General features: G+C 40.1%; 1 protein-coding gene across 3 annotated transcripts in view; it reads right to left on the reverse strand.

The window, feature by feature from the left end:
- The window catches only part of CERS6 (ceramide synthase 6), a 299,128-nt gene that overhangs the window by 52,701 nt on the left and 224,395 nt on the right, over positions 1-22,032 (reverse strand). For all 3 annotated transcript variants that reach the window (XM_081814251.1, XM_081814252.1, XM_081814253.1), the window contains exons 5-6: positions 18,989-19,039; positions 14,593-14,685 (exon numbers count right to left, since the gene is read on the reverse strand). In XM_081814251.1, the coding sequence (XP_081670377.1) occupies positions 14,593-14,685; positions 18,989-19,039 (144 nt within the window). The remainder of the gene's footprint in view (positions 1-14,592; positions 14,686-18,988; positions 19,040-22,032) is intronic.

Here is a 22,032-nt window from a genome sequence, read left to right on the forward strand (position 1 = left end):
TGAGTTTATATTTGCCCATGCTCAATACGCAGATTTAAAATCTAACCTGCTGAGTACCTAACCAGAACATTTTCCACATTTCCTATTGTTCAGCCCTGAATGACTGCTCTGGATTTATTGAAAGAAAACAAGAGTTTTTCTCTATTTAGTTTAAAAATGAATAAATATAAATTGATTAAAACACTTATGGATGATTAGGACCATTTTATAATTAAGTTTCCTAATTCGTATCTGATATAAATGTCAATAAACAACACAAAGCTCTTAGCAATATAGCAAGCATCCCCTAAATATGAGAGCCTTGTTTTTGAGACAAAGTTTGCTTTGTGAAGATGATTCCTGAATATAAATCCCCTGGTCCTGGAAAACATTTATTACTGAGAGACTCAGAGTTATGCCCATGGCAGAAGACCAATTTTCATTATACAGTCATTATCTGTATGAATATGAAAAAAGCATGAATAATGAATTTTGTCTTTTACATTTCTGCTTCAGAAAGCATTATACCCAACAAAATACCTTCAATAAAAGCCATGCAATCTTTAATGTGTTACCTCTCCTTACCTTGATCCCTTTCTTTAAGTAGGCACTGAATTTGGTCTAAATAACAATTTTCAAATAAATTGTCAACTTGGACCTTATCAATGCAGGGTAAGAACTCCCATCCTCAGGTTTGTTATTGTGGAAAATGACTGGTGTGTGGGTAGACACAGGCCTGGCCACAGGAACCTTAGCATCTTAGATTGAGAATGTTTTCCTGCATTTTTGGTAGCAGCAATTAGGTAGAAAGATTGTGATTTCTTCTTGGCACTCACACTGAGGACTGATTCCAAAGACCTTATTCAAAACAGACCAGTCTGGTCACCTGTTTCACTGGTGTTCCCTGCCTCCTGCTGTTCTGCCATATTGTTTCTGGACATCTTCTCAGCCAACATCAAGGGTTCCTTCTATGTTTGTTGCCTTAATATGGACCCTGACCTCAGCCCTCATTCCAGTGCTATTCCTATGTTAATTATCAGAGGTGGAAAAAAAAAATCAGATGTAGTCTTGACTCAAAGTCAATTAGAATGAGTCTACAGTGAAAGAATTCAAGGAAGAGCCATCTATTTTTAATACCAGAAACTGGTAAGATAATGCTGTTTTTTTCCTCATTACATATTGAATGGCATTTAGAGAACCAGAATAGCCTCTCAGTCTGTTCTGTGTAGCTTCCACAACAGAATTTCCTGGATACATGTAAAATTCCAGCTACCTGGGCTCCATCGCCAAGTGTTGGAATGAGAAATGGCATCCTTACTTCAGTTCTCCAGGGGGATTTCTTGAAAAATAAAATATTAGTGGTGAAAGGTCAGAAGGATCACCCTCATTGAAACATAAGTCTGGTGTTCTGTATGATGGAACTCCCTTTGCAATGATTGGGCTGCAAAGACTCTTAGAAATAATGCTCTGTCTCCAGGAAGCACCAGAAATTCATTCATCTTGATGTACAAGTTTTAATGAAAGCAAAATTAACTCATTTCTCATTAGGGGAAAAAACCCCCATCACAAACAGTAAGAAACTTGTTGTCTAAATTCCCATTTGCTGGATAAAGTACTCATAATTTCATAGAGTTTCTTTTGGGAATAATCTTTGCAACAAATAAAGCAAAACACTGGTGAACCTTCTGAAAAAAGAAATAAGAAGACCAAGATTTTAAGTGATAGCTGATTTAGATGTGCATGGATAGTGAAGAATACGAAATATTTCTAAAGTGCAAGGCAAAGAAAAGACTCTTCCTTCTCAGATGCAAATGACATGTATTAGCTTTCCTGAATTTAACAAATAAAATTAACAAATATAATAAACTTATAATAGAAAATTACCTGAATAGAAATCAGGTAATTATCACCAGGTTACCCTTTTAACAGATTTTCAAATTCTCTAAGGAAACAGAAGGACAACATCATAACTTTTCTTTTTTTTTTTTTGAGAGAGAGAGAATGGAGAGGGAGGGGCTGAGGGAAAGAGAGAATCTTAAGCAGGTTTCCTGCTCAGCCCAGCAGGGCGGGACACAGGGTTCGATCTCACAACTCTGAGATCTTGACCTGAGCCAAAATCAAGAGTCGGGTGCTTAACAGACTGAGCCACCGGGGGCGGCCTGGCAACATTGTAATTTAAAACTGATTTCATTGTATGGCAACTGCAACAACAGTTGAAATCTCTCAGGTCTATCTGCTTTGTTTTGCTTTGTTTTAAATAGTTTTTTTTTATTTGAACCTTCAAGGTACCTAGAAAGTTGTGTGACTTTTGACAGAATAACATGTTATTTTTTATAGAGATCAATAACACACTGTCTTCCTATCTCTTCACTTGGGATTTTGCAACCTGAGGGTAAAACTCAGAAAGCTTGGAGAAGCACAGTTGTGCAAGAAGTGGACTTCTAGCACATAACTTGGCAATGTGCAGGGGAGAGCGGCCACACAGGCTCCATCCCCACCACAGCCCAGATGCACAGATGGAGACGGGGTGGATCTCAGACAAAACCTACATATGGCAAGAAAATCATAGGTACTTTTTCCTTTGAGGGAATAGGAAAATAGGTTCTCAACCTTTGGCTATAGCTAAAGTTCTGATTTACAGCATGAATACATATAAAAAAACTTTTAAAAAGCTGAGAAACAAGAGACTAAAAAACCATCTAGCCATGCATGGTGTGAAAAGTTCACAAAGTGTTTTTAAAAATGTCAACCTTTGGGTATCTGCAGTTTCCCTCAATTTATTTGGTTATTTTATTTTTAGCTGGCCTCAAATGTTGGTGTACTGCAAAGAGAACTGGTTAAATGTGCCATTAAAAAAAAAGATATTTCAAATAACAAAGCTCTTCAAAAACTGTAACTTGAATTCACTGTCATTCTCATGGAGAGTCTAGTCATGCTAGGGTAAATATTCATGGGAAAATTTGGGAAGGGATAAAAAAGTGTGATTGAGAAATATTTGTTCAATTATAAAGTGGAGTAGTTCTCACAAAAATTACTCGGTTACCCTTCTCTAAAATTCAATCCATGAATAAAACTTCATTTACACTAAATCTACAGTCACGTTTATTTCAACACTTTTTTTCCGATAGACTAGATTTTTCCAACTTTGGACTAAATATATACAGATTGAGGTCTTTGCGGGAGATAACTGTCACATACAGACATCATTCTAAAAACAAGTTGTGTGGCAAGAAATTGATTAAAGACATCTAAATTTACTATTGTTACTATCAAAATGTTTGAAAAAATATGTACTGATGTGATTTAAATATCTCTACTAGCCATTCTCAAATCTGACACCCTAACTATTCAGCAAATATGTACATCTAGGCCACTCTAGTTTAAAGCAGAGAATGGCACAATATGGCTTCCAAGCCAAATCTGGCCTCCAAATGGAGATATTTTTGTCAATAAAGTTTTATTAGAACACTGTCACATTCGTTTAACCAATGTCTATGGCAGTGTTCTTCTTACAGTTGAGTACCTGCAACAGAGACTGTGTGGCCTGCAAGTTTAAAATATTTACTATCTGGCCCTTCATAGGAAAGTCTGATGGCCCCTGCCTTGGAGCCACATCTAAGGACCTATTTTGGGAAACTTACGTCACGTTATCTGAGATGTGACAATTGCATAGTGTCATGTCCAACTTCATCACATTTTCTTCAGATAAAGGATGTATGAGAGATTTAATTTTCTTAGGTGTTCTGAAGTAATCCATAAGATATTACTCTTAAAATTCAGATAAACTATTAAAAAGAGTTTTGGCAGATATCTCTACTAAAATTCTCACGATAAATTACAACTACAACTTCAAGAAAATTTGAAAATCAAGAAATTTTTTCACCAGTTTTTAAAACAAAAGCTGTCTGTCCAGAGGCAGTATAACTTTCCCTAAAGCTAGATGTGCTATTACTTTATAGCTTCTGGGAATATATATAAAGTGAAATTAAGACCGCTGTCTAAGCAGTGTTTACCCAATCTTTCTCCTGTGTAACATTTATGGTACCATTTCAAGATCAAGAACCCATAATCTTGTCTCCATGAATTATTTAGTTAATATTTAATCTTTAATTGATTTTATTACTGTGGAAAAGAATACAATAAAATTTTATTTGTACAACAGAAAACAGTAAGATAGTGCCCCTAATCCCTTCCAGTGTGCCTGGCCAGGGAGCAGAACATTAATTTGCAACTCCCTGGAGTCCTCCTTCATGCTTTCCTTTCCTTTCCCCGTCAAGAGAACACTCTCCAAATACACTATGCTTTCAAGTGACATAGATATTTTTCTTAATTATATACACACACGGTTTTTTTTCTCATTGAATTTTGGGTCTTCAGAAATTTTCATCACTAGCAGTTCTTGCCACATACCAAGTACTTGGAGTTGGAGGCCTTTTATATACGCCTCTGAGCTCTGTTTAAATTACACGTGGCCCAGTCACACTAACTTGTACAGCTTTTAATGCTAGGAGGGTCACTTCTGAGACATTTTAAATATACTCGATATAAGAGTCTTAAGTGGTGCACAGGTTACAGACTCTATTCTCTCTTTTCTCTCTCTCAATATCCCTGAGGACAAAAGCAATGGCAACACTTGATATCAAGTAAACCCATTCAGGCTGAAAACATCCAGAATGATCCGTAGGGGGCAGACTGTGCTCAAGTAAAATCAGAAACATCCCAAGACTCAAAAACCATCACCTTCATATTTATAGCAAAGCCCTTGAGGCTCAAATGACAATGGGCAATCAAGGACTCAATTTTGTGCTTTAGATGAAGATGAAAAATGTCTCCTTCAGGTCAACCAAGTTGGGACGATGCTGTAAATTGTCAGAAGGGGTTCATAGGAACTCTTACAGTTCCCATGGGCCTTATCTCTTGTCTTCTAACTCCTCATCCCTTCAGCTGCCTGAGCTCCCCACTCTTCTTCACAAATAGCCAGAACTCTGCCAGCAGAATTCACCTGTCGAACTTCTTGCCCCATGCAGGCTCTGGCCATGCAGGTTTTTTTCTGGCTGGAACCCTGGTATTTTCCCTTCTCTTCTCCAAGCCCCACTCCACTTTGACTACCTGGTGAACTCCTATCTACCTTCCAAAAATGCCTACTAATTCTCAAGCTCCATAGGCTCTGACACTGTGATTTAGTCACATAAAGCAAGTACTATCAGAACTGCATTTTATAAAGAAACTGAGGCACAGAGATGCAAGGTAATTATTCCAAAGTCACACAGTAAGAACAGGCTAGAGCCAGATCTGAATTCGGTTGTGTGTGACTCCAGAGCCCAGGCTCCTAACTACACGGCAGGCTGCTGCTCAGAAACAAACGTGAGAAATGACAACTGTGAGGAAGGGCGTCATAGAGAGATGACACTTCTGAAAGCATATAGACGTGAGAGACTAACACACAGAATATGGTCCCGATCCAGAAGGCAGGAAGAGAAGGGGATCACGAGCAAAGATACAGGGTTAGCCATGAGTGGAAAGGGCGCCCCTTCTTAGGAGGCCAAAATTAAGGATGTGGGAATGGGTCCACTGGTATTTATGGGGAGAGAAACAGAGGGAATTTATGGAGTCAGGGGCAGAGTTAGAGCTATGATAAACCAGAGTGGGTGTTTTCTCAAGACCCCTGGGATGACTTGAGAGAAACTCCCCAGAGGAAGCTGAATGACTGGACCTCCCAAATGAAAGTGGAATCTTCCAAGTGCCAATGGCACCTCCGGTGAGTGGGTGGGACTCCAGAGGCCTGAGACTTAAAGACCCAGAGCCCTAGACCAGCAGCACCGCGTAGATCCTGGGGTGTGGGTCTCTCTGCAATGCAGCAATGCCGTGGCCCTTTGCACGGCACTGGAAGAAGAGGCTCCTGGCCGTCCCCATCCTGCACTGCAGTCAGCGGTACGTGCTGCTGCCGTGCCCCAGGACTGCCCAGTGCCCAGGAGTTGGGATGTGACATCTAAAGAGGCTTAAGAGCCCTCCTCCGGCAAGGCGCTTGGGAGTCTGATTGCCAGATGAAGCCACTAGTTAAGGCAGCCTTTGAATAAAATCCTGTACAATCGCCCCATAAAACATATTTCTTTCCCAGGCGACACTGTTCCATTGTTCTCTCATCAGCCTGCACACAGCAGTGGGCTGCAATGTTCTGATCACAGGTGGTAGCTTATTAAAATCAGCTGCCTCTCCTTCCCTTCTAGTCTGAAGACACTGTAGTGAGAAAGGAACAGGAGCAAGGCCTAAGAGTCAGGGATATCTGCCTCAGAGCTTGGAAGGCAGGATGTTGCTACTCCAGTCAGAAGCGGAAACACAAAAGAGCAACCCTGCACATCTGTGAAGGAGGCATCAGGTGGCCTGCCCGACTGTGTCTCCAAGGAGCAGCTCTGAGGTGACATGGAGAGAGAGTACCATGTCGCGCTCCACCCCTCTTGGGATCACCAGGGGTCCTCCGGCATGATTTTAGCTTTGCAAACAAAGAAAGGACACACTGATGCCAGCCCGGGTCCTTAAAGTCCTATCTCTAGAAAATACTTAAATAATCTACGCCAGCAGTTCTTGCAGGTTTTGGTCTCAGAATGCCTTTATATCTTTAAAAAACCACTGAGGACATCAAAAAGTGTTTGTTGATGTGGGCTATATCTCTTAGTCTTTGCCACATTAGACATTAAAACTGAGAAATTTGAAAAGCATTTATTAATTTAAGTAAAGTCTATGACATGTTAATGAACATAAATATTTTCCTGAAAAATAACCGTATTTTCCAAAATAAAAAAAAAATGGTGAGGAGAGTGGCAATGTTTTACGTTATTGCAAATCTCCTTGATGTCTGGCCTAAGACATGAGAGTTGGATTCTCATTAACTATCATTACATTCAAACTTTTTGTTTTTTTAAGATTTTTATTTATTTATTTGACAGAGAGAGACACAGCGAGAGAGGGAACACAAGCAGGGGGAGTGCGAGAAGGAGAAGCAGGCCTCCTGCGGAGCAGGGAGTCCGATGCAGGGCTCGATCCCAGGACCCTGGGATCATGACCTGAGCCGAAGGCAGACGCTTAACAACTGAGCCACCCAGGCGCCCCTACATTCAAACTTTTATCCTAAGTTATTCCGGTTGAAGTATATAAAGAAAATCTAGTACCAAACAGTTGGAAAAGGGAGAAATATCTTACTAGTCTTTTCAGATAGTTATGAATATTCTTCTTTGATATTGTACCAAAATTTGACAAGTGGGATATTCTTAAAGGTTAGGTGCAATGTAGAATCTAAAACAGTATCAATACCCTTTTCATATTCTTTTACATTTAAGTCCTTTGGTTTGTCTTGACCTTTGAATGGATCTTTTACTCATGTATGACTTTGTAGCATCATGCATTAGTCACCTGGAAAACATTGGTTCACTGAGTCAATTATTTTTAAAAATCACTTTTATTAATATCCCTACCAAACTCATCAGATAAGTCTTTATGGATTGAGATGCTATCAAGCTCTCACTGGTGGACAGGAGTCTTTCAAAAATCTAATTTTTGCTCGAAGGCCTGAGTTTTATCATTGACAACAAATAATGTCAATTTTTTTCTTAAAACAGCTCGGCAAAGTCACTTTTGCACTTTCCAAAAAAAAAAGTGACTATCAAATATACAAGTTGGAATAACCACAGTTTGTCAGTCATTCTTCCAAGTAAAAATGAGATTTACGGGAGAAAAAAAGCAGCTTGTTCAGCTCACAACCCAAAGCACTAAGTGCACATGCTTTTTCTTGAGACAGTATTAGACACTGTCAGGCAGCGAAAGTTCTTTATGCCTACTTCCCATTTTATCACACAAGATATTTTTAAGTGTATACTCAAGAATAGAGAGTTAATAAAATTAACACTTTTTAATTCTCCATCAAGAACATTCTTAACTGAAACTGCCATTTTTTTCTTCCTGTAAGCATGTAGCAGTTAAGAATATGACTACTAGTACAGTTTGGGGCCACTTCCTGCAACTTTGCCCACTATCACTTCTGGACTATGATACAATTTCAACACAGTCAGGAAGGCAAATGTCATCTTAGTATTATTATGGAAACAGTTTTCACCTTGCAGACCTCCATGGGTCCAAAGACTATACTCTGAGAACTGCTGATCTCGAAAAATTATTTCCAAATATCGTTCAAGGAAATGATAATTAGCCATATTATTAATAATAGCTTCACTAGTCAGGATAAACTAGATTACGTGTCAAAAACAAAGCCCCTAAAACCTCAGTGGTTTAAAACAAAAGCTTATTTCTTATTCACTGCATGTCACCTTGGGCAGGGAAGGGGGCTGGTACTCTGCTCACCACAGTCACTCAGGGACCCAGGCTGATGGAGCAGTTTCCATCTCAAATGTTACCCATCACGATACTACAGGGGATAAGAGACACTAGAAGGTCTCACCAGTGATTAAATACCTCAAAGTGACTCAAGTCAGTTTTGTTCCCAGCCTACCAGTCACCTGGCCCCATCCAACTGCAAGAGGGGACATGGCTGAGTAGTACAATCCTACAAGTGCCCGGGGATAGAGAGGTGGCAATATTTGGTGAACTAAGGGGCGCCTGGGTGGCTCAGTCGGTTAAGCGGCTGCCTTGGGCTCAGGTCATGATCCCAGAGTTCTGGGATCAAGCCTGGCATCAGGCTCCCTGCTCAGCAGGGAGTCTGCTTTTCCCTCTCTCTCTGCCTGCCGCTCTGCCTACTTGTGCTCTCTCTGTCAAATTAAAAAAAAAAAAAAATCTTAAAAAATAAAAATAAAAAAATATTTGATGAACCAAGTTAATTACTACAGTGATATCTAATATTTATTGAGCATTTATTATGTGCCAGGCACTGTTCAAAGAGCATGTATTATTTATTTTTGCTCACAAAACCCCCATGAGTTAGACTACATGAACTCCATTCTTTGGATCAGGGAACCAAAGCACAAAAAAGTAAAGTACTGTGCTCAAGGTCATTCCACATTAGGAGTGGTGCTGAGCAGGCAGATGGACTTCAGAGCCCAAGCATTTAAACTTCTAAGCCAAAATGCCCATAATTGTTCCCGAGTCTAGAACAAACTGAGAAAAATAATAACTTTTTCATAAAGATAAATTTAAAGAATTGTCCTTTATTACAAGGTGTCCTTTCTCCTTTAAAATGTTAAAATTTCTCTTCCTTTATGAATTGAGGGTGATAAGTAGCAGGTGCTTTTAAAATTTCCTTACTAGGCAAAGTAAAAGATTGGCAACTTTAAGTTAGTTCTTCTTCCTAATTATTTTTGTTAATTTTAATTGATCGAAAATATAATAATTTGTGACCACTGGCTTTGGGGGTTTTTGTTTGTTGGCTGGGTTTAGCGCTATGTGTTGATTGAACCAAATTTCGGTCATTATGTGCTAGGTAATGTTCTAAGCTCTATTCATCAAGCATTGTACCAGATAGTTTTTGTGGATATTATTTCATTTAATTCCCTGCCATCCTGCTTCCTTATAAGGGAGATTATTGCACGCATTTTCTTTCACCTTAAAACTAACTGAAGCAGGAAAGATCTGGAGCGTGGCAAGCCCCTACTCGCAGTAATGGGTGCAGAAGTTACCAGAGAGCAAACACAAGCCCATCAGTAAGTTTCTTGCTAAACTTAATCATCATACCTCTCTGTTAGGAATCTTTTCCAGGATGTAGTTTTTCTCTCAGGTTAAAGACCAAAAGAGCAACAAGCTGATTTCACCAGCTGGGCCCTGGAACTTGGCCATGGATGATTTCCTACAAGGACTCTGAACATGAGCAGCATTTATTGGCCAAGGGCCCAGGCTTTCAAGCCAAACAGCAGCTTAGTTAAAAGGGACATAGGGCTTAGACACGAGCAAGCTCTTCTGAGCTCCAACACATTTATTAGTTTCTCTTGGAAAATTTAGATGTGCAGGAGAAAAACTCATTGCGAACAGGTGCTAAAGAACAGAATTTTAATAAAAATTAAGCCTTGGGATATAAAAGATGTTTCCAATAATGGTGAATACTGAGAATATACCTGTTGTTTTAATAAGATACCTTAACAATTTTGTTCTTACAGAAGAAGGAAGGAAAATAGGAAGGAAGGGAAGCAGAGACCAATGAAGGGAAGAAAGAAAAAGGTAAGTAAGGTAAAATCCTCAAAATATCATGGTAGCACATAAGAGAATATCTAAATTATAACTCCTTTATACCAAATGACTCATCTGGGCTTGTCCTTTCATTCCAGGAAGGTTAATAATAATATATCTCATCACTCACCATAAGTACCAACCCTGGAAAGGATCAAGAGAGAGGCATTTTAAACACCAGATTCTATTTGGAAACAGAGCAACTAAGAAAAAAAAAAAGGTTGGCAATAGGAGGACACTTCTAGAGAAAAAGCGTTTATGAATATAAAAGCCATTTTACAAAGACTCATAAACTCATTAAGTCACAGAAAATGACTTCGAAACCTCACTTCAGTTATTGATTTTAACAGTCTCAGGCATGCATTCAGATTCAATGTTTATAAATCCCGGCCCCTACTTGAAATGGCCATTCAAGTTCATTGTCATTTAATAGGGAAACTAAAGAAACATTCTTTATAACTTTCTATTCATAACCCTATGAAAAGCCTTCCATACTGTGTTGTCAATGGGTGTCTTCAAACAGCTCTGTTTCATAATGAGGAGGCAGGCTGTTGTTACAGGGTTTAGTTAATAGCTGGTAGTGCTAATACAAGACAGGGAATGTATTTGGCAGCCAGGATATTGGATTAATCCTCGTTGATGGATGGAACAGCAGCTCCTCTAAGCACTAGAGCAAGGGACAAGGAGCAATGAAGGACCTGCAGTGATAGTCAGCAAGATGCAAAGGAGAAAAGTGAGAGCTATGATTCACTAAAGAGAGATGGCAACAGAGAAAAAGGCCTTCCTCATTAAAACCTGTGCTGAGTAATACACAGGTCTGGTGGTGGCTAACTTCTCACTCTGTGCAAGAAGGAAGAGGTGCCAGATGTCTGAAACAAGCTATTGGTGTTGAGTAAGAAAAAAAAAAATGGAGACTTCATTGCTAAACACTGACAGTATGTACAGGCCTGAGATCAAGTCCATGAACTTCACTGTAAAATTACCCTCTTCATACATAGGTGGTTTCCACACTGATGCAAGATATATTAAAACCATACAAAATGATATATTTCAACCCTTGAAAACCATCCCCTTATGATAACTTTTAGATAATGGTCACTTGACTTAAAACAATGAAGACTCTATGAGTCCTCTTGGCTCACAGAAAACACACGTTAAATGCACGTTGAGAAAGTTCAAGCAAATGGAAGGGGTTTGGTGACTTTGGGTATAGCAATGTCTCGCTGGGACTAGGCTCCTTGGAGCCGAGTACAGTTATAGTCTTGCTTTTATTAATCTATTTGACTCTAGATGGCTCACCTAATTCTCACTAAGCAAAAGAGAAACCAATAAAATGGCAAAGAGCTGCAAAAGGCTACTACCTCTAATGTCAGGAGCATGGCAAGGCAAGATAATGCAAGAACTGTTTACATGTCTAATCTCAGACTGAATCACAGGAACTTGCTGGGTAAATTTGGGCTCTAATTCATTCCCACACAGCATAACCTTGAAAATTCTACATAGACTCACTGTATATCAATTTTCCCAGCTACAAAATGGGAAAATACTCAAACCTCCTTTTTTATGCAAGTTTTTTCTGTAGCGACCTGGAAAAAAGTGCTCCTCTAAAGAAAACCAAATGCATATTACTCAGCCTTATAAAGGAAGGACATTCTGACACAGGCTACAGCACGGATGATCCCGACGATATCATGCTAAGCGAGAGAAGTCAGCCACAAAATGACAAATATTGTAGGATTCCACTTATATGAGGTACCTAAAGTAGTCAAATTCATAGAGACAGAGAGCTGAATGGTGGCAGCCAGGGGCCAGCGGAGGGGACAATGGGGGAATTATTGCTTAATGGGTACAGAGTTTCAGTTGTACAAGATGGAAAGAGTTCTGGAAACTGGTTGCACAACAATGTGAATGTGTGTAATACTTCTGAACTGCACACTTCAAATGGTTAGGATGGTACAATTTTATGTGTTGTATTTTTACTACAATTAAAGGTTTAAAAAATAAATAAGTAAAATGCACAATAAGCCTAGCACCGTGCCTACCACAAAAGACATGATCAGTCTACAAGTACTAGGTACAGGAATGAAGAAGACTCTTCATGTAAGACAGATGAGATCTAATCGGATTGGCCTACCACCACCGAGGGACCTTTAAATATTTCCAGAAAGTGACTCAGCATGGTACAACGAGGAAGGAACCACAAATGATAGTTGTCAATGAGTTATCTGCTCTGCCAAGCTCTAGCCCTCAGAGGGACCATCCCCTTCTGAGAATCAAACAATAGACATCTCACTCAGGCTGTGCAGCACACAAGGTAAGGAAAGCCAGCTTTGTGCCGGTCAAGAGAGCCTCTGCTGGAGGAGAGTGGCAGGCATGCCCCTGGGGAAAGGGGCTGCAGGTACTAGGGCCACAGACTCATATGTGTTCTTCCACAGCCACTTGGATACCACTTTGCAATTTAGCAGCTTACGATCTAACCAAGGAAGTTACAGCGTTCCAGTTCTGTGCTCCTTGACAACACATAGTTCTGTTTCCAGAGGAGTTTGGAAGATATCCATTAGTAAGTCAGAAGACATTCTGATGAGTTCATTTATTCACTCACCCTAAACTTACTGATCCCCATCACCAGCAGGTACATTGATGGCCATGATACAAAGATAAACATATCTTGCTCTTTTGCCCTTCAAGTCTAGGGAAGGGACAGAGGAAGGCCACCAGGTCACAGAGTTCATTTAGGAATGTCATATTTTCATGACGTATTTTGATGTTAGATAACTCTAACTAAGGAAAAACTCATTCCGTGGGGCTGGGACACTGAGAGCTTACTCTCTCCCAGGGACTACCAATACAGTTAAAAAATAGAATATGTACACATTGGGCACTTGTAAACTAAACCCATAGGAAGGAGTGGTCAAAAATCCTGGAGGAATTGAATTAGCCTTCAAAGAAGAGATTACTTTTGGACTAGGTCGGGTTTGGGAGGAGGGAAATAGGATATATTCTAATCAAGGTAAGGTCTTGTAAAAAAACAAAGGTGCATGAAAAAAAAATTATGTCTGAACAGTGATGAGAAGATACTCTTGCTAGGACATACGTGTGTGTCAGAGGGGGAGGCTGGGGGAGGGGTAGGGGGGATGAGACTGGAGAAGTAGCTTTGAATCATGTTAACAACCCTGAATATTACTCCAAGGAGTCTGGCTTTGTCTTGAAGGTTTTAGAAATATAACTCTTAGGTGGCAGGTAGGCAAGAATGGCTATTCAGATAGGAGGACCATTTAAAAAGCTATTGGAATAGATTAAGAAAAAGTAGAGATGACTTCAACTAAATGTATCCATGACATTAAGGGTTCAAGTATAAGGAAAAGCAAAGAGGAGAAGAGGAGAGCAAAGGAAAACCCTAGCTCATGGGACTGTCGGTTACAAGGATTACTGGGAGAAGCACAAGACTAAGGGATGATCGTGTCTTCAGTTAGAAATACTTTGCATGTAAGATTCAGTTTCCTCATTCATAAAATGAGGATAAATAATAAATGATCCAACTGGATTTTGGAGTTGATGGGAGGATTAAATGATAAAACAAATACAAAGAACATATTACTATTACTTACGCCTAGATTTGTGGAAGTACAGACCTGGAGAGAACCCAGGGCCGAAGAGAAACATTTGGGAGCTCTTGGCACATGAGTTATGGTTGGTAGTGCTAAAGGTTATAAGCTTGATCATCCCAGGAGATGATGTTCTGTCATCTAGGACTAGACCCTGTGCACACAAATGAGCAGCACATGAGGCACTAGGCTGGAGGCCAGCAAAGACGACTTTGAAGGAATGATCCAAATATGGGAATCTGGAGAAAATGGTATGATGGAAAAATTATAAGCAGTAAATAGCCAGAAGTGCCTATTCTTCCCAGAAGCTGGTAGGATGAGAGCTGGAAGGGTTCGGTTTGAGGAGTTCAAGAGCACCCCCAGCAAAAGCCAGTCCAGGGAAGGGGACGGGTGGAGGCTGATCACAGTTCATGTAGCAAAGTTGTATCTGCATGATGTATTTGGACACTAGATAATTCTAATTAAGGAAGAACTCATTCGTGGGGCTGGAACACTGAGAATTTACTCTCTTCCAGGGGCTACAAATACAATTTTTCTTCTTTAATTTGAGGAACAGAGGGCCTTGTGAATCAGACTGAGAGAAAATTGCTGTTGTCTGGATTCATGGATACAATTTTTTCACAGAGAAAAGAACACTAGGTTTGGAGGCAGGAGGGAAGAGCCAATGTGAACAAACTATAAAGCCCCACCAACAAAATAGGAAACTTTCTGTGGGAATACAGAAAGCAGTACTAAGCTAGCGCTGCCGGAGAATAGAAGTGAGTCCTTCGAGACTCCACACCCATCCGCCAAGGGTCATTAAGGACACACACCTGCAAGCACTTCACCACACAACCACTCTTACCTTTCTTTTGATATCAGTGAACTGGGAAAACATTAAAGACCAATAAAACGACAGCTCCAGGATATAATAGTAGTGAAGGTCAGTTGTGAGTGGCTGAGGATCAAAGAAAAAAAAGGAAAGATTAACAGTTAATAGGAAACCAATTAGTGTCCCAAACGTCTCAAGCTCAGGACTGAAAAGTGACACGGTCTTACGCCTCTACAGATTCCAGCCCCATTCTCTCTGTGGAGAAGAAGGGTTCTGAAGCATGCCTCTAATCCGCAGCTTGATGGCATTAAGTTTTGTTTCATCCCCAACCAAAAAAGTGTCAGTGAGTATGAACATTTGGTACCCAAGTCACTATTTATTTTAACAACAGGATTTATGATGGTTCCTTGAGATAAGTATCTGTAAGATTCCTCAGCAACCTGAAAAAAAAAACAAAAAAAAACCCCACATACACAAAAAGAATAACCTAGGAAAGTGCCGGGAGATTCCACTGTACAGGGGCAAGGGAGGTAGGTGATAGAAACTGGGGTGCCAGATGGGTCACGGAGGCAGAGTTTCAAGTTCTGCATTAATCAGAGCTTTCTTGTTATTAGGAAATGTTCTGTACATTGCAAATATCAGAAAAGATAATTCAAAAATATTTATTAAAAGACACAGGGACAAGGAAGCTGCCAAGAAATACCAGTCTAGGCCCCCAGCCAGGAAATCTGAGATCAAGTCTCAGCTCCATAGCTCAGTAGGTATACAATTTGGGCCTTAATTTACTTATTGTAAAATGGAGGTGACACTGCTCTATCTGCCTCAGAGGTCCAGGAATGGGGATAGGCTCAGAGAGGCAGTAGAAGTCAGGAATATTTATTTTGTTTACTGAGCTATAATGAAATGTCTTACTTTACTAGAATGAATGAAAGACCTTTGAAATGCATCACCTCCATGTTACCCACAAGGTAACAGTATATACAGTAACTACAATGGAAACTTTAATGTTCTGTGAACCAATAGCAGCGTAACAAATTACTTTCACGAGAAGCTGGCACTCACTTAACTACTGATTCTACCAACTTTATGCATTGGCACTAAAGAAAACAGCTGTCCCTCCCACTGATCTTTGGCAACAGTGAGGGGACAGGATACTGTCTCAATAGCCATCCCAAGCTCTGAGAGACAATGAGCATCAGTGCGTTTATCAAACACAGCACCACCCTGGAGAGAATATATTTTCCACTGAATTGTCCTTTTAAAATTTGCAGGCATTAGCAATAAGGGATGGGTATTCAGGTCGGACATATGGCAGCAATGAATCTAGAAAATAGGGCACTGGCTTCAGGACCCTTGGAGCCAAGGTTAAATTTCAGTTTTAATGAGAGTTCCGGCACCACCACCTGGGAAAAGCCACGGAGGCCTATGAAGACAAGTGAGAGTACATCCAGAAACCACAGTGTTCATAAGAGAGCATCATCATATTACAAAACTACCATACTCATGGAGTGCTCTGCAGCTGACAAAGCTTACCTGCATGTTAATTTCTTTGACTCTCATAAAAATCCTACCAAATTAGTACCATCATTTTCTAGATGGTATAGTTGACAGGCAATTGCCATCAGTTAGTTTGGGTTGAAAGGTCAATCACAGGTCTTCCAGCTAGTGAAGCTCTGTGACTACCATGTTAGGGCTTCTCATTCCCAACTTGGGCTCTTCATGACAAACTAAACAGGCCCAGCTAAAGACCACTTTCCATTATTTTAAACTTAAAATATACACATGTATATAAAAATCATCATACAATAAATTACATATATGCTCATACACAAGGAGCAGTGAGTCCTTAATAAAATTGCAACAGACCACTATTCTCATCTAAATATATGTCCAATTATTTAATATACATGCTAAAGACATAATAAATATACTTCATCAGCATGATCTGTCTTTTTAAAAGTACCCTTAAGGCCTGAGACTGACTCTGAACTATAATCTATATATTTATGGAGACATAGCTACCCACAATGCACTTTAAATGCATAATAATTACATGCTGTTTAATTTTTTTTCCCACACACACAAAAAGAAAGAGCTGATTTTTTTTTTTATTAGAATACGGAGTTTATCAAAGATGACCACTATTCCTATAAGAGATCATGAATTGGTCCTAGATTTTGGGGGCTAATGTCAAATTATTCATTTATAAGCAATGATGACTTACTAGCAGAAGACAATCTTGATCTGAATCCCCACACGCAGTATCTTTCCTTCTATTCTAATGATGTTTCTTATTTTTATTTTTTATTTTGTCATTATTTTTTAAAGATTTTATTTATTTATTTGAGGGAGAGAGAGTGCAGAGCGAGAGCAAGAGAGAGACAGAGCACGAGCAGGGGGAAAGGCAGAGGGAGAAGCAGGCTCCCCGTGGAGCAGGGAGCCCGATGCGGGGCTCGATCCCAGGACCCTGGGATCATGACCTGAGCCGAAGGCAGACGCTTAACCGACTGAGCCACCCAGGCACCCCTATTTTATTATTTTTTAAAGATTTATTTTATTTTATTTTATTTTATTTTTAAGTAATCTCTATAACCAATGTGGGACTCAAACGTACAACCCCAAAATCAAGAGTCACGTGTTCTACCAACTGAGTCAGGCAGGCGTCCCAATGTTTCTTATTTTTTTATTTTTTTTATTTTTTTAAAGATTTTATTTATTTATTTGAGAGAGAGAGACAGAGAGAGAGCATGAGAGGGGGGAGGGTCGGGAGGGTCAGAGGGAGCCCGATACGGGACTCGATCCAGGGACTCCAGGATCATGACCTGAGCCGAAGGCAGTCGCTTAACCAACTGAGCCACTCAGGCGCCCCCAATGTTTCTTATTTTTAAACATAACTATGTACCAGACCCTCAAAATTTCATGTTAAATCTCTAGTTTTGTCTGTGAAACAGTCAGCAACTACAATTTTGGGCCACTGCCCCAGCAACTAATTATCTCAGAAAAAAGCAATTCCTTAGCTCCAGCCATAAATGTGAAAGTTATTTCAGACTATGTTATCGTTATAAGGAAGAGTGAGTATTACATTTCCTGTGACATCTGTCTCAGTGTTGTTCATATGACAGAATTTACCTCATAAATGCAGTGCATTAGGGCAGCTACCACATCAAAGCAAGTTACAGTTTCTAGAAGGCTTTGACGTACTTCTATAAATAGAATTCTAGCTATATTCGGATTTTTCTACTCAGTATACCATTACAGGACACAAAGAGAGGTGTAATGACAATATCCCAAGTATTTAAGATAGTAAAACAGCGGTTGAGCCTGAGAATTGCAATTGTGCACAGTAAGTGATTGGTTTCGACGTTGCTTCAGTCTCCATCAGAATGCCCTGGAAAGCTCAGCTTTCTCTAACCATGTCATATTGCTTGTTTACATTCTTTTCTAATCTGAATAAACTACATGAAAGAGATGGAAATGCAAACTGGAACTCCATTTCAATGTGTCCCTAGCCCTGAACCAGCCCAAGGAGTTTCCAAAACCAGTCCCTAGCCTGTTGCAACGCTGAGTGAAACAGAGAAGATACAGAGCATGCTTGCTCCCCAGTAACTTTATGCATACCAAAAAGACCAAATGCCTCTAAAAAGGCAACCCAAGGAATGGCAGTCAAAGTAAAAAATCCAAGGTGCCTATCATAATGTATGTCTCTTTACCACCAAAATACATTGCTGCATTTGATTTTCTTACGTAATATATCCCAATTAAACTAGAAATTCTATAAAATTTTCAGTTAAGAAATTACTAGAAAAGACCCAGCTACAATATTCAGATAGTAACTGATCTGAGGAACATAACACATGCTAATATTATTGAATTCATGGACAGAGGCAAAGGTATGTCGGGGGTGGGGATCTGAAATGTTCCCTCTCTGGGATATAATTTTCATCTCATTTTTGATGTTGGTTTTAAATCTAGTGTAATGATACAAGCCCCTTTTCCCATGCTCAAGGAAATGGTACTTGATATACATATTTAAAGGTTGCTCTTAAGCCACAAAGCGGCCTGAACTCTGCCTGTCTGCCACAGCCCTACATTTGAGCTTAGCCCGCTTGCTGTCCAGAGAGACCCTTGCTGGTTCAGGTCTTCAGGCTCTCTGCGGTAATCAGACGTACGTCAGCTGTTAGAAGCAGGAATCCCCCAACTATCGAACTGACCGTATCTTACTCTTCAGCAAATGCACCTTCCAGCTTATTCCATTTGCTAAAGCAATTGAGCTTTGATTCTGAACTTCACTGACAACACAAGCTACTTCCCTTAACTAGGCTAAGTCTGCATCACGCAGCAGGGTGGGGGCAGGGGCCTGAAACCATGACCCTGACCTACGGAGGATACTCTGCGCGTGTAAAAGACCCAGATGGTAACGTCTCCTTACCTGATAGGGATAGTTGTACCAGCAGTGCCTTGTATTCCACAACCAGGGGGTCTGAAAAAAATGACAAGCACATTTTACATGTTTTGGAAATGAAGCAGGATAAGAGATGCTTTTGACAGATGCTTGTCCCCAATGTTTGGGATTTCAATAATCTACCTGTATGAGAACTGAAGGACTTTAACTAGAATTAGGACATTAAAGCAATTAATATTCCATTATACATGCTCTCTGGGTGATCTTCTAAACTCAACTGGTAGTGACGTAGGAAGACGTTAGGGGCCAAAGCCGACCGCCAAGAAAGAATTCTTGAGCCGTCTTTGGTGCAAAGGGGTGGTTTTATTAAAGCACAGGGACAGGACCGTGTGCAGGAGGAGCTGCACTGGGGTCATGAGGAGCGGCCCATGATATACCTTCAAGTTGGGAGGGGGTTAGGGATAGCGTAAGTCTCTTAAGGAATTTTGGAAGCAAGGTTTCCAGGACCTTGAGGGGTCTAGCTGTTGTTGGGAAAAGGTCATTTATTACTGTCGAATAAAAACCTTAGTCATGAGACCCTTCAGATGTATACTGGTGGGCCATATACTTGAGGCATGACTGCCAACACAAGGAAGTTTCCAAAAGAATTTTTATATGTAAAAGTAGGATTACAGGATCCTGGGGAAGGGGGGAACTGGGCTAGGATTGCCTTTTGCCCTTAGCAAAGTGTCAGCATCAGGGCAGTTGAGTCCCTAGAGGAATTGCCACTCTGCCTGTTTCAAGGACTTGTCAGTGGGCTGTAGGTAGTAAGGAAATTTAATATTTTTTCTTCTGCCTTTGTTTCCCACATCAGTAGTATTTCAGGCTACTTCTGCGAGAGAGTCTCCACTGGTGTTTTTTGTATTTTACTGGTTACATGGACACCTTCCTACTATGTAACCAGCCTCTGCAGCAGAGCCTTTTAGGGGTCTCACTTAGCCCGGATGCAAATCATCAATCTCACTATTATCAATAAACAATGCTGACAGTTGGTGCAAACTACTCTGAAACTCCTCCAACCCAACGTTGCAAAGCAACATTATCAATCAATCCTTTCATGCTTTGATGACCAGTGGTTAAGTAATCAGGCAGGTATACTGATTTCAGTAGAACAGCCCCAACTAATTCCAGGCCTGAGGGAATTAACCCTCACAGCACACTCCACTCCCCAACTCATGGTCAAGGTCTTTTAAAGACAAAACAATCACTCTTAATTTGACAGCAATCACTTGCCTTACAACACTATAAAATCAAATAGAACAGTTAAGGGTACCCACAGATTCCAAACACTTATAGAAAGCAGGGAGAGACTGGTATACATTTAAACAGGCTGCTGAACAATCCAATGATACCAGCACAAACTCTCTCATATTATTATATTAACTTTATAATTCTTTTATATCTCTGACCTACAGTTACCAGCATTTTGCAGTATACATACATCTACATACATTTGGTATGCATCTGTACATTTCTTAGTGAGAAACATCATCTATCCTTAACCCAGCCCATGTTTATGCATCTCAAAATGATAATACTATCATTGAAAGATTCATGTTAGATATATTTATAAGGACCCAACCTCCTTCCTTACCTTGTCCCAGACCCTATGAGATTAAAAGTTGCTGCTGTCTGCAGTAGGATAAGGTACTTGCCTCCCTAAGAGCCATAGGTACCCTGTCACCCCATTATCCTCTTCATCAGCCCTGTACCGATGAGGATGAAGATGATGATGTTAGTATTTGCTCAGACATCCCTACGCCCACACTCTTATTTTTTTTAGGGTTTTTCTCCATGATCTGTTATTTACTTAACCAATTAAAAAGTTGTTTAGCTCAAGACCACCCTATACACTTTTAAAGGCTCTCGCATATGAACTCATTTTATCCTTACAATAGTCAGTAGTATTTGCTTCATTTTATACATAAGTAAAATAAGGCCCTGAGTCCAAATGACTCTCCAGGTTAAACAGCTAGGCAGTCCCAGAGCTGGAAATCAAACTCACACTCTCTGGTCTCACACACAAATGTGACCACTGTGCCCCCTGCCTCTGAGTTAATAAAAACTGAACCTGGCCTTGGCTTAGGGAGCCAGACTGAAATAAAAAGCCACCCTCTGCCCTAAACCATTCTCCTTTCATTAAAGCACTACTGATTTGCCTTCCTTTTTCCTGGCTTTGCCACTGGCCGTACACATCATGTAACCTCATTGCATGTAATATCCTGGGTGCCTGAGTTGTATGCCTATCTGTCTCCTCCGTTTCTCTCACCTATCACCTTGCTGTTTATTACTGACCTACCTCACGGAGTGCTTGTGAGGCTCATATGAGAGAGCACATATACAAATACTTGGGAGGCTTCAAAAGTTTAATGTGTTGTTGTCACACAGTCATATAAACACATGTCCTTTGCGGAAGACACAAAAATAATGAAAAAATAATGTGTATTTTCATTGCTATTAACATTTCATGTACAGCCCACTTTGGGTCTTTTTTTTCTATTTGATACAGATACAAATATACATAGATTTATTTTGAATCAATAAATTAAACACACATACATACATGTTAAATGTGGGCATGACATACCAAAGTCTATTTTAAAGTATAGTATAAATGATAGTCTTTACCCTTTTTCTGATAAAGCTGGTTATTACTTCAACAATTAGTTGAAAGTCCCGGCGGGGCAGGTTTGGGGGAAAGGTATATCCTATGCATATGTTTATGCCCCCAGCACCTACCCAAGCTGACAGTTTAGCATTCGTTTACTGAATGCTAATGAAAAGGAATACAGAATTAAATGCAAGGCCTATGACAAACCTCGTAGCATTTTTCTGAATTGATCAGTCCCAAGCCTACAGGGCATGTGTGTGCTTGCCTCTAAAGATGCAGTGGGTGTATAGGAATGCCACTGACTTCTGTGCATTGATTTTATATCCTGCCACTTTACTGAATTCCTGTATGAGTTCTAGCAGTTTTGGGGTGGAGTCTTTTGGGTTTTCCACATAAAGTATCATATCATCTGCAAAGAGTG

This window comes from Leptonychotes weddellii, chromosome 3 (assembly GCF_054177405.1).
Source record: "Leptonychotes weddellii isolate Sample4059 chromosome 3, ASM5417740v2, whole genome shotgun sequence".
Lineage (NCBI taxonomy): Eukaryota > Metazoa > Chordata > Mammalia > Carnivora > Phocidae > Leptonychotes > Leptonychotes weddellii.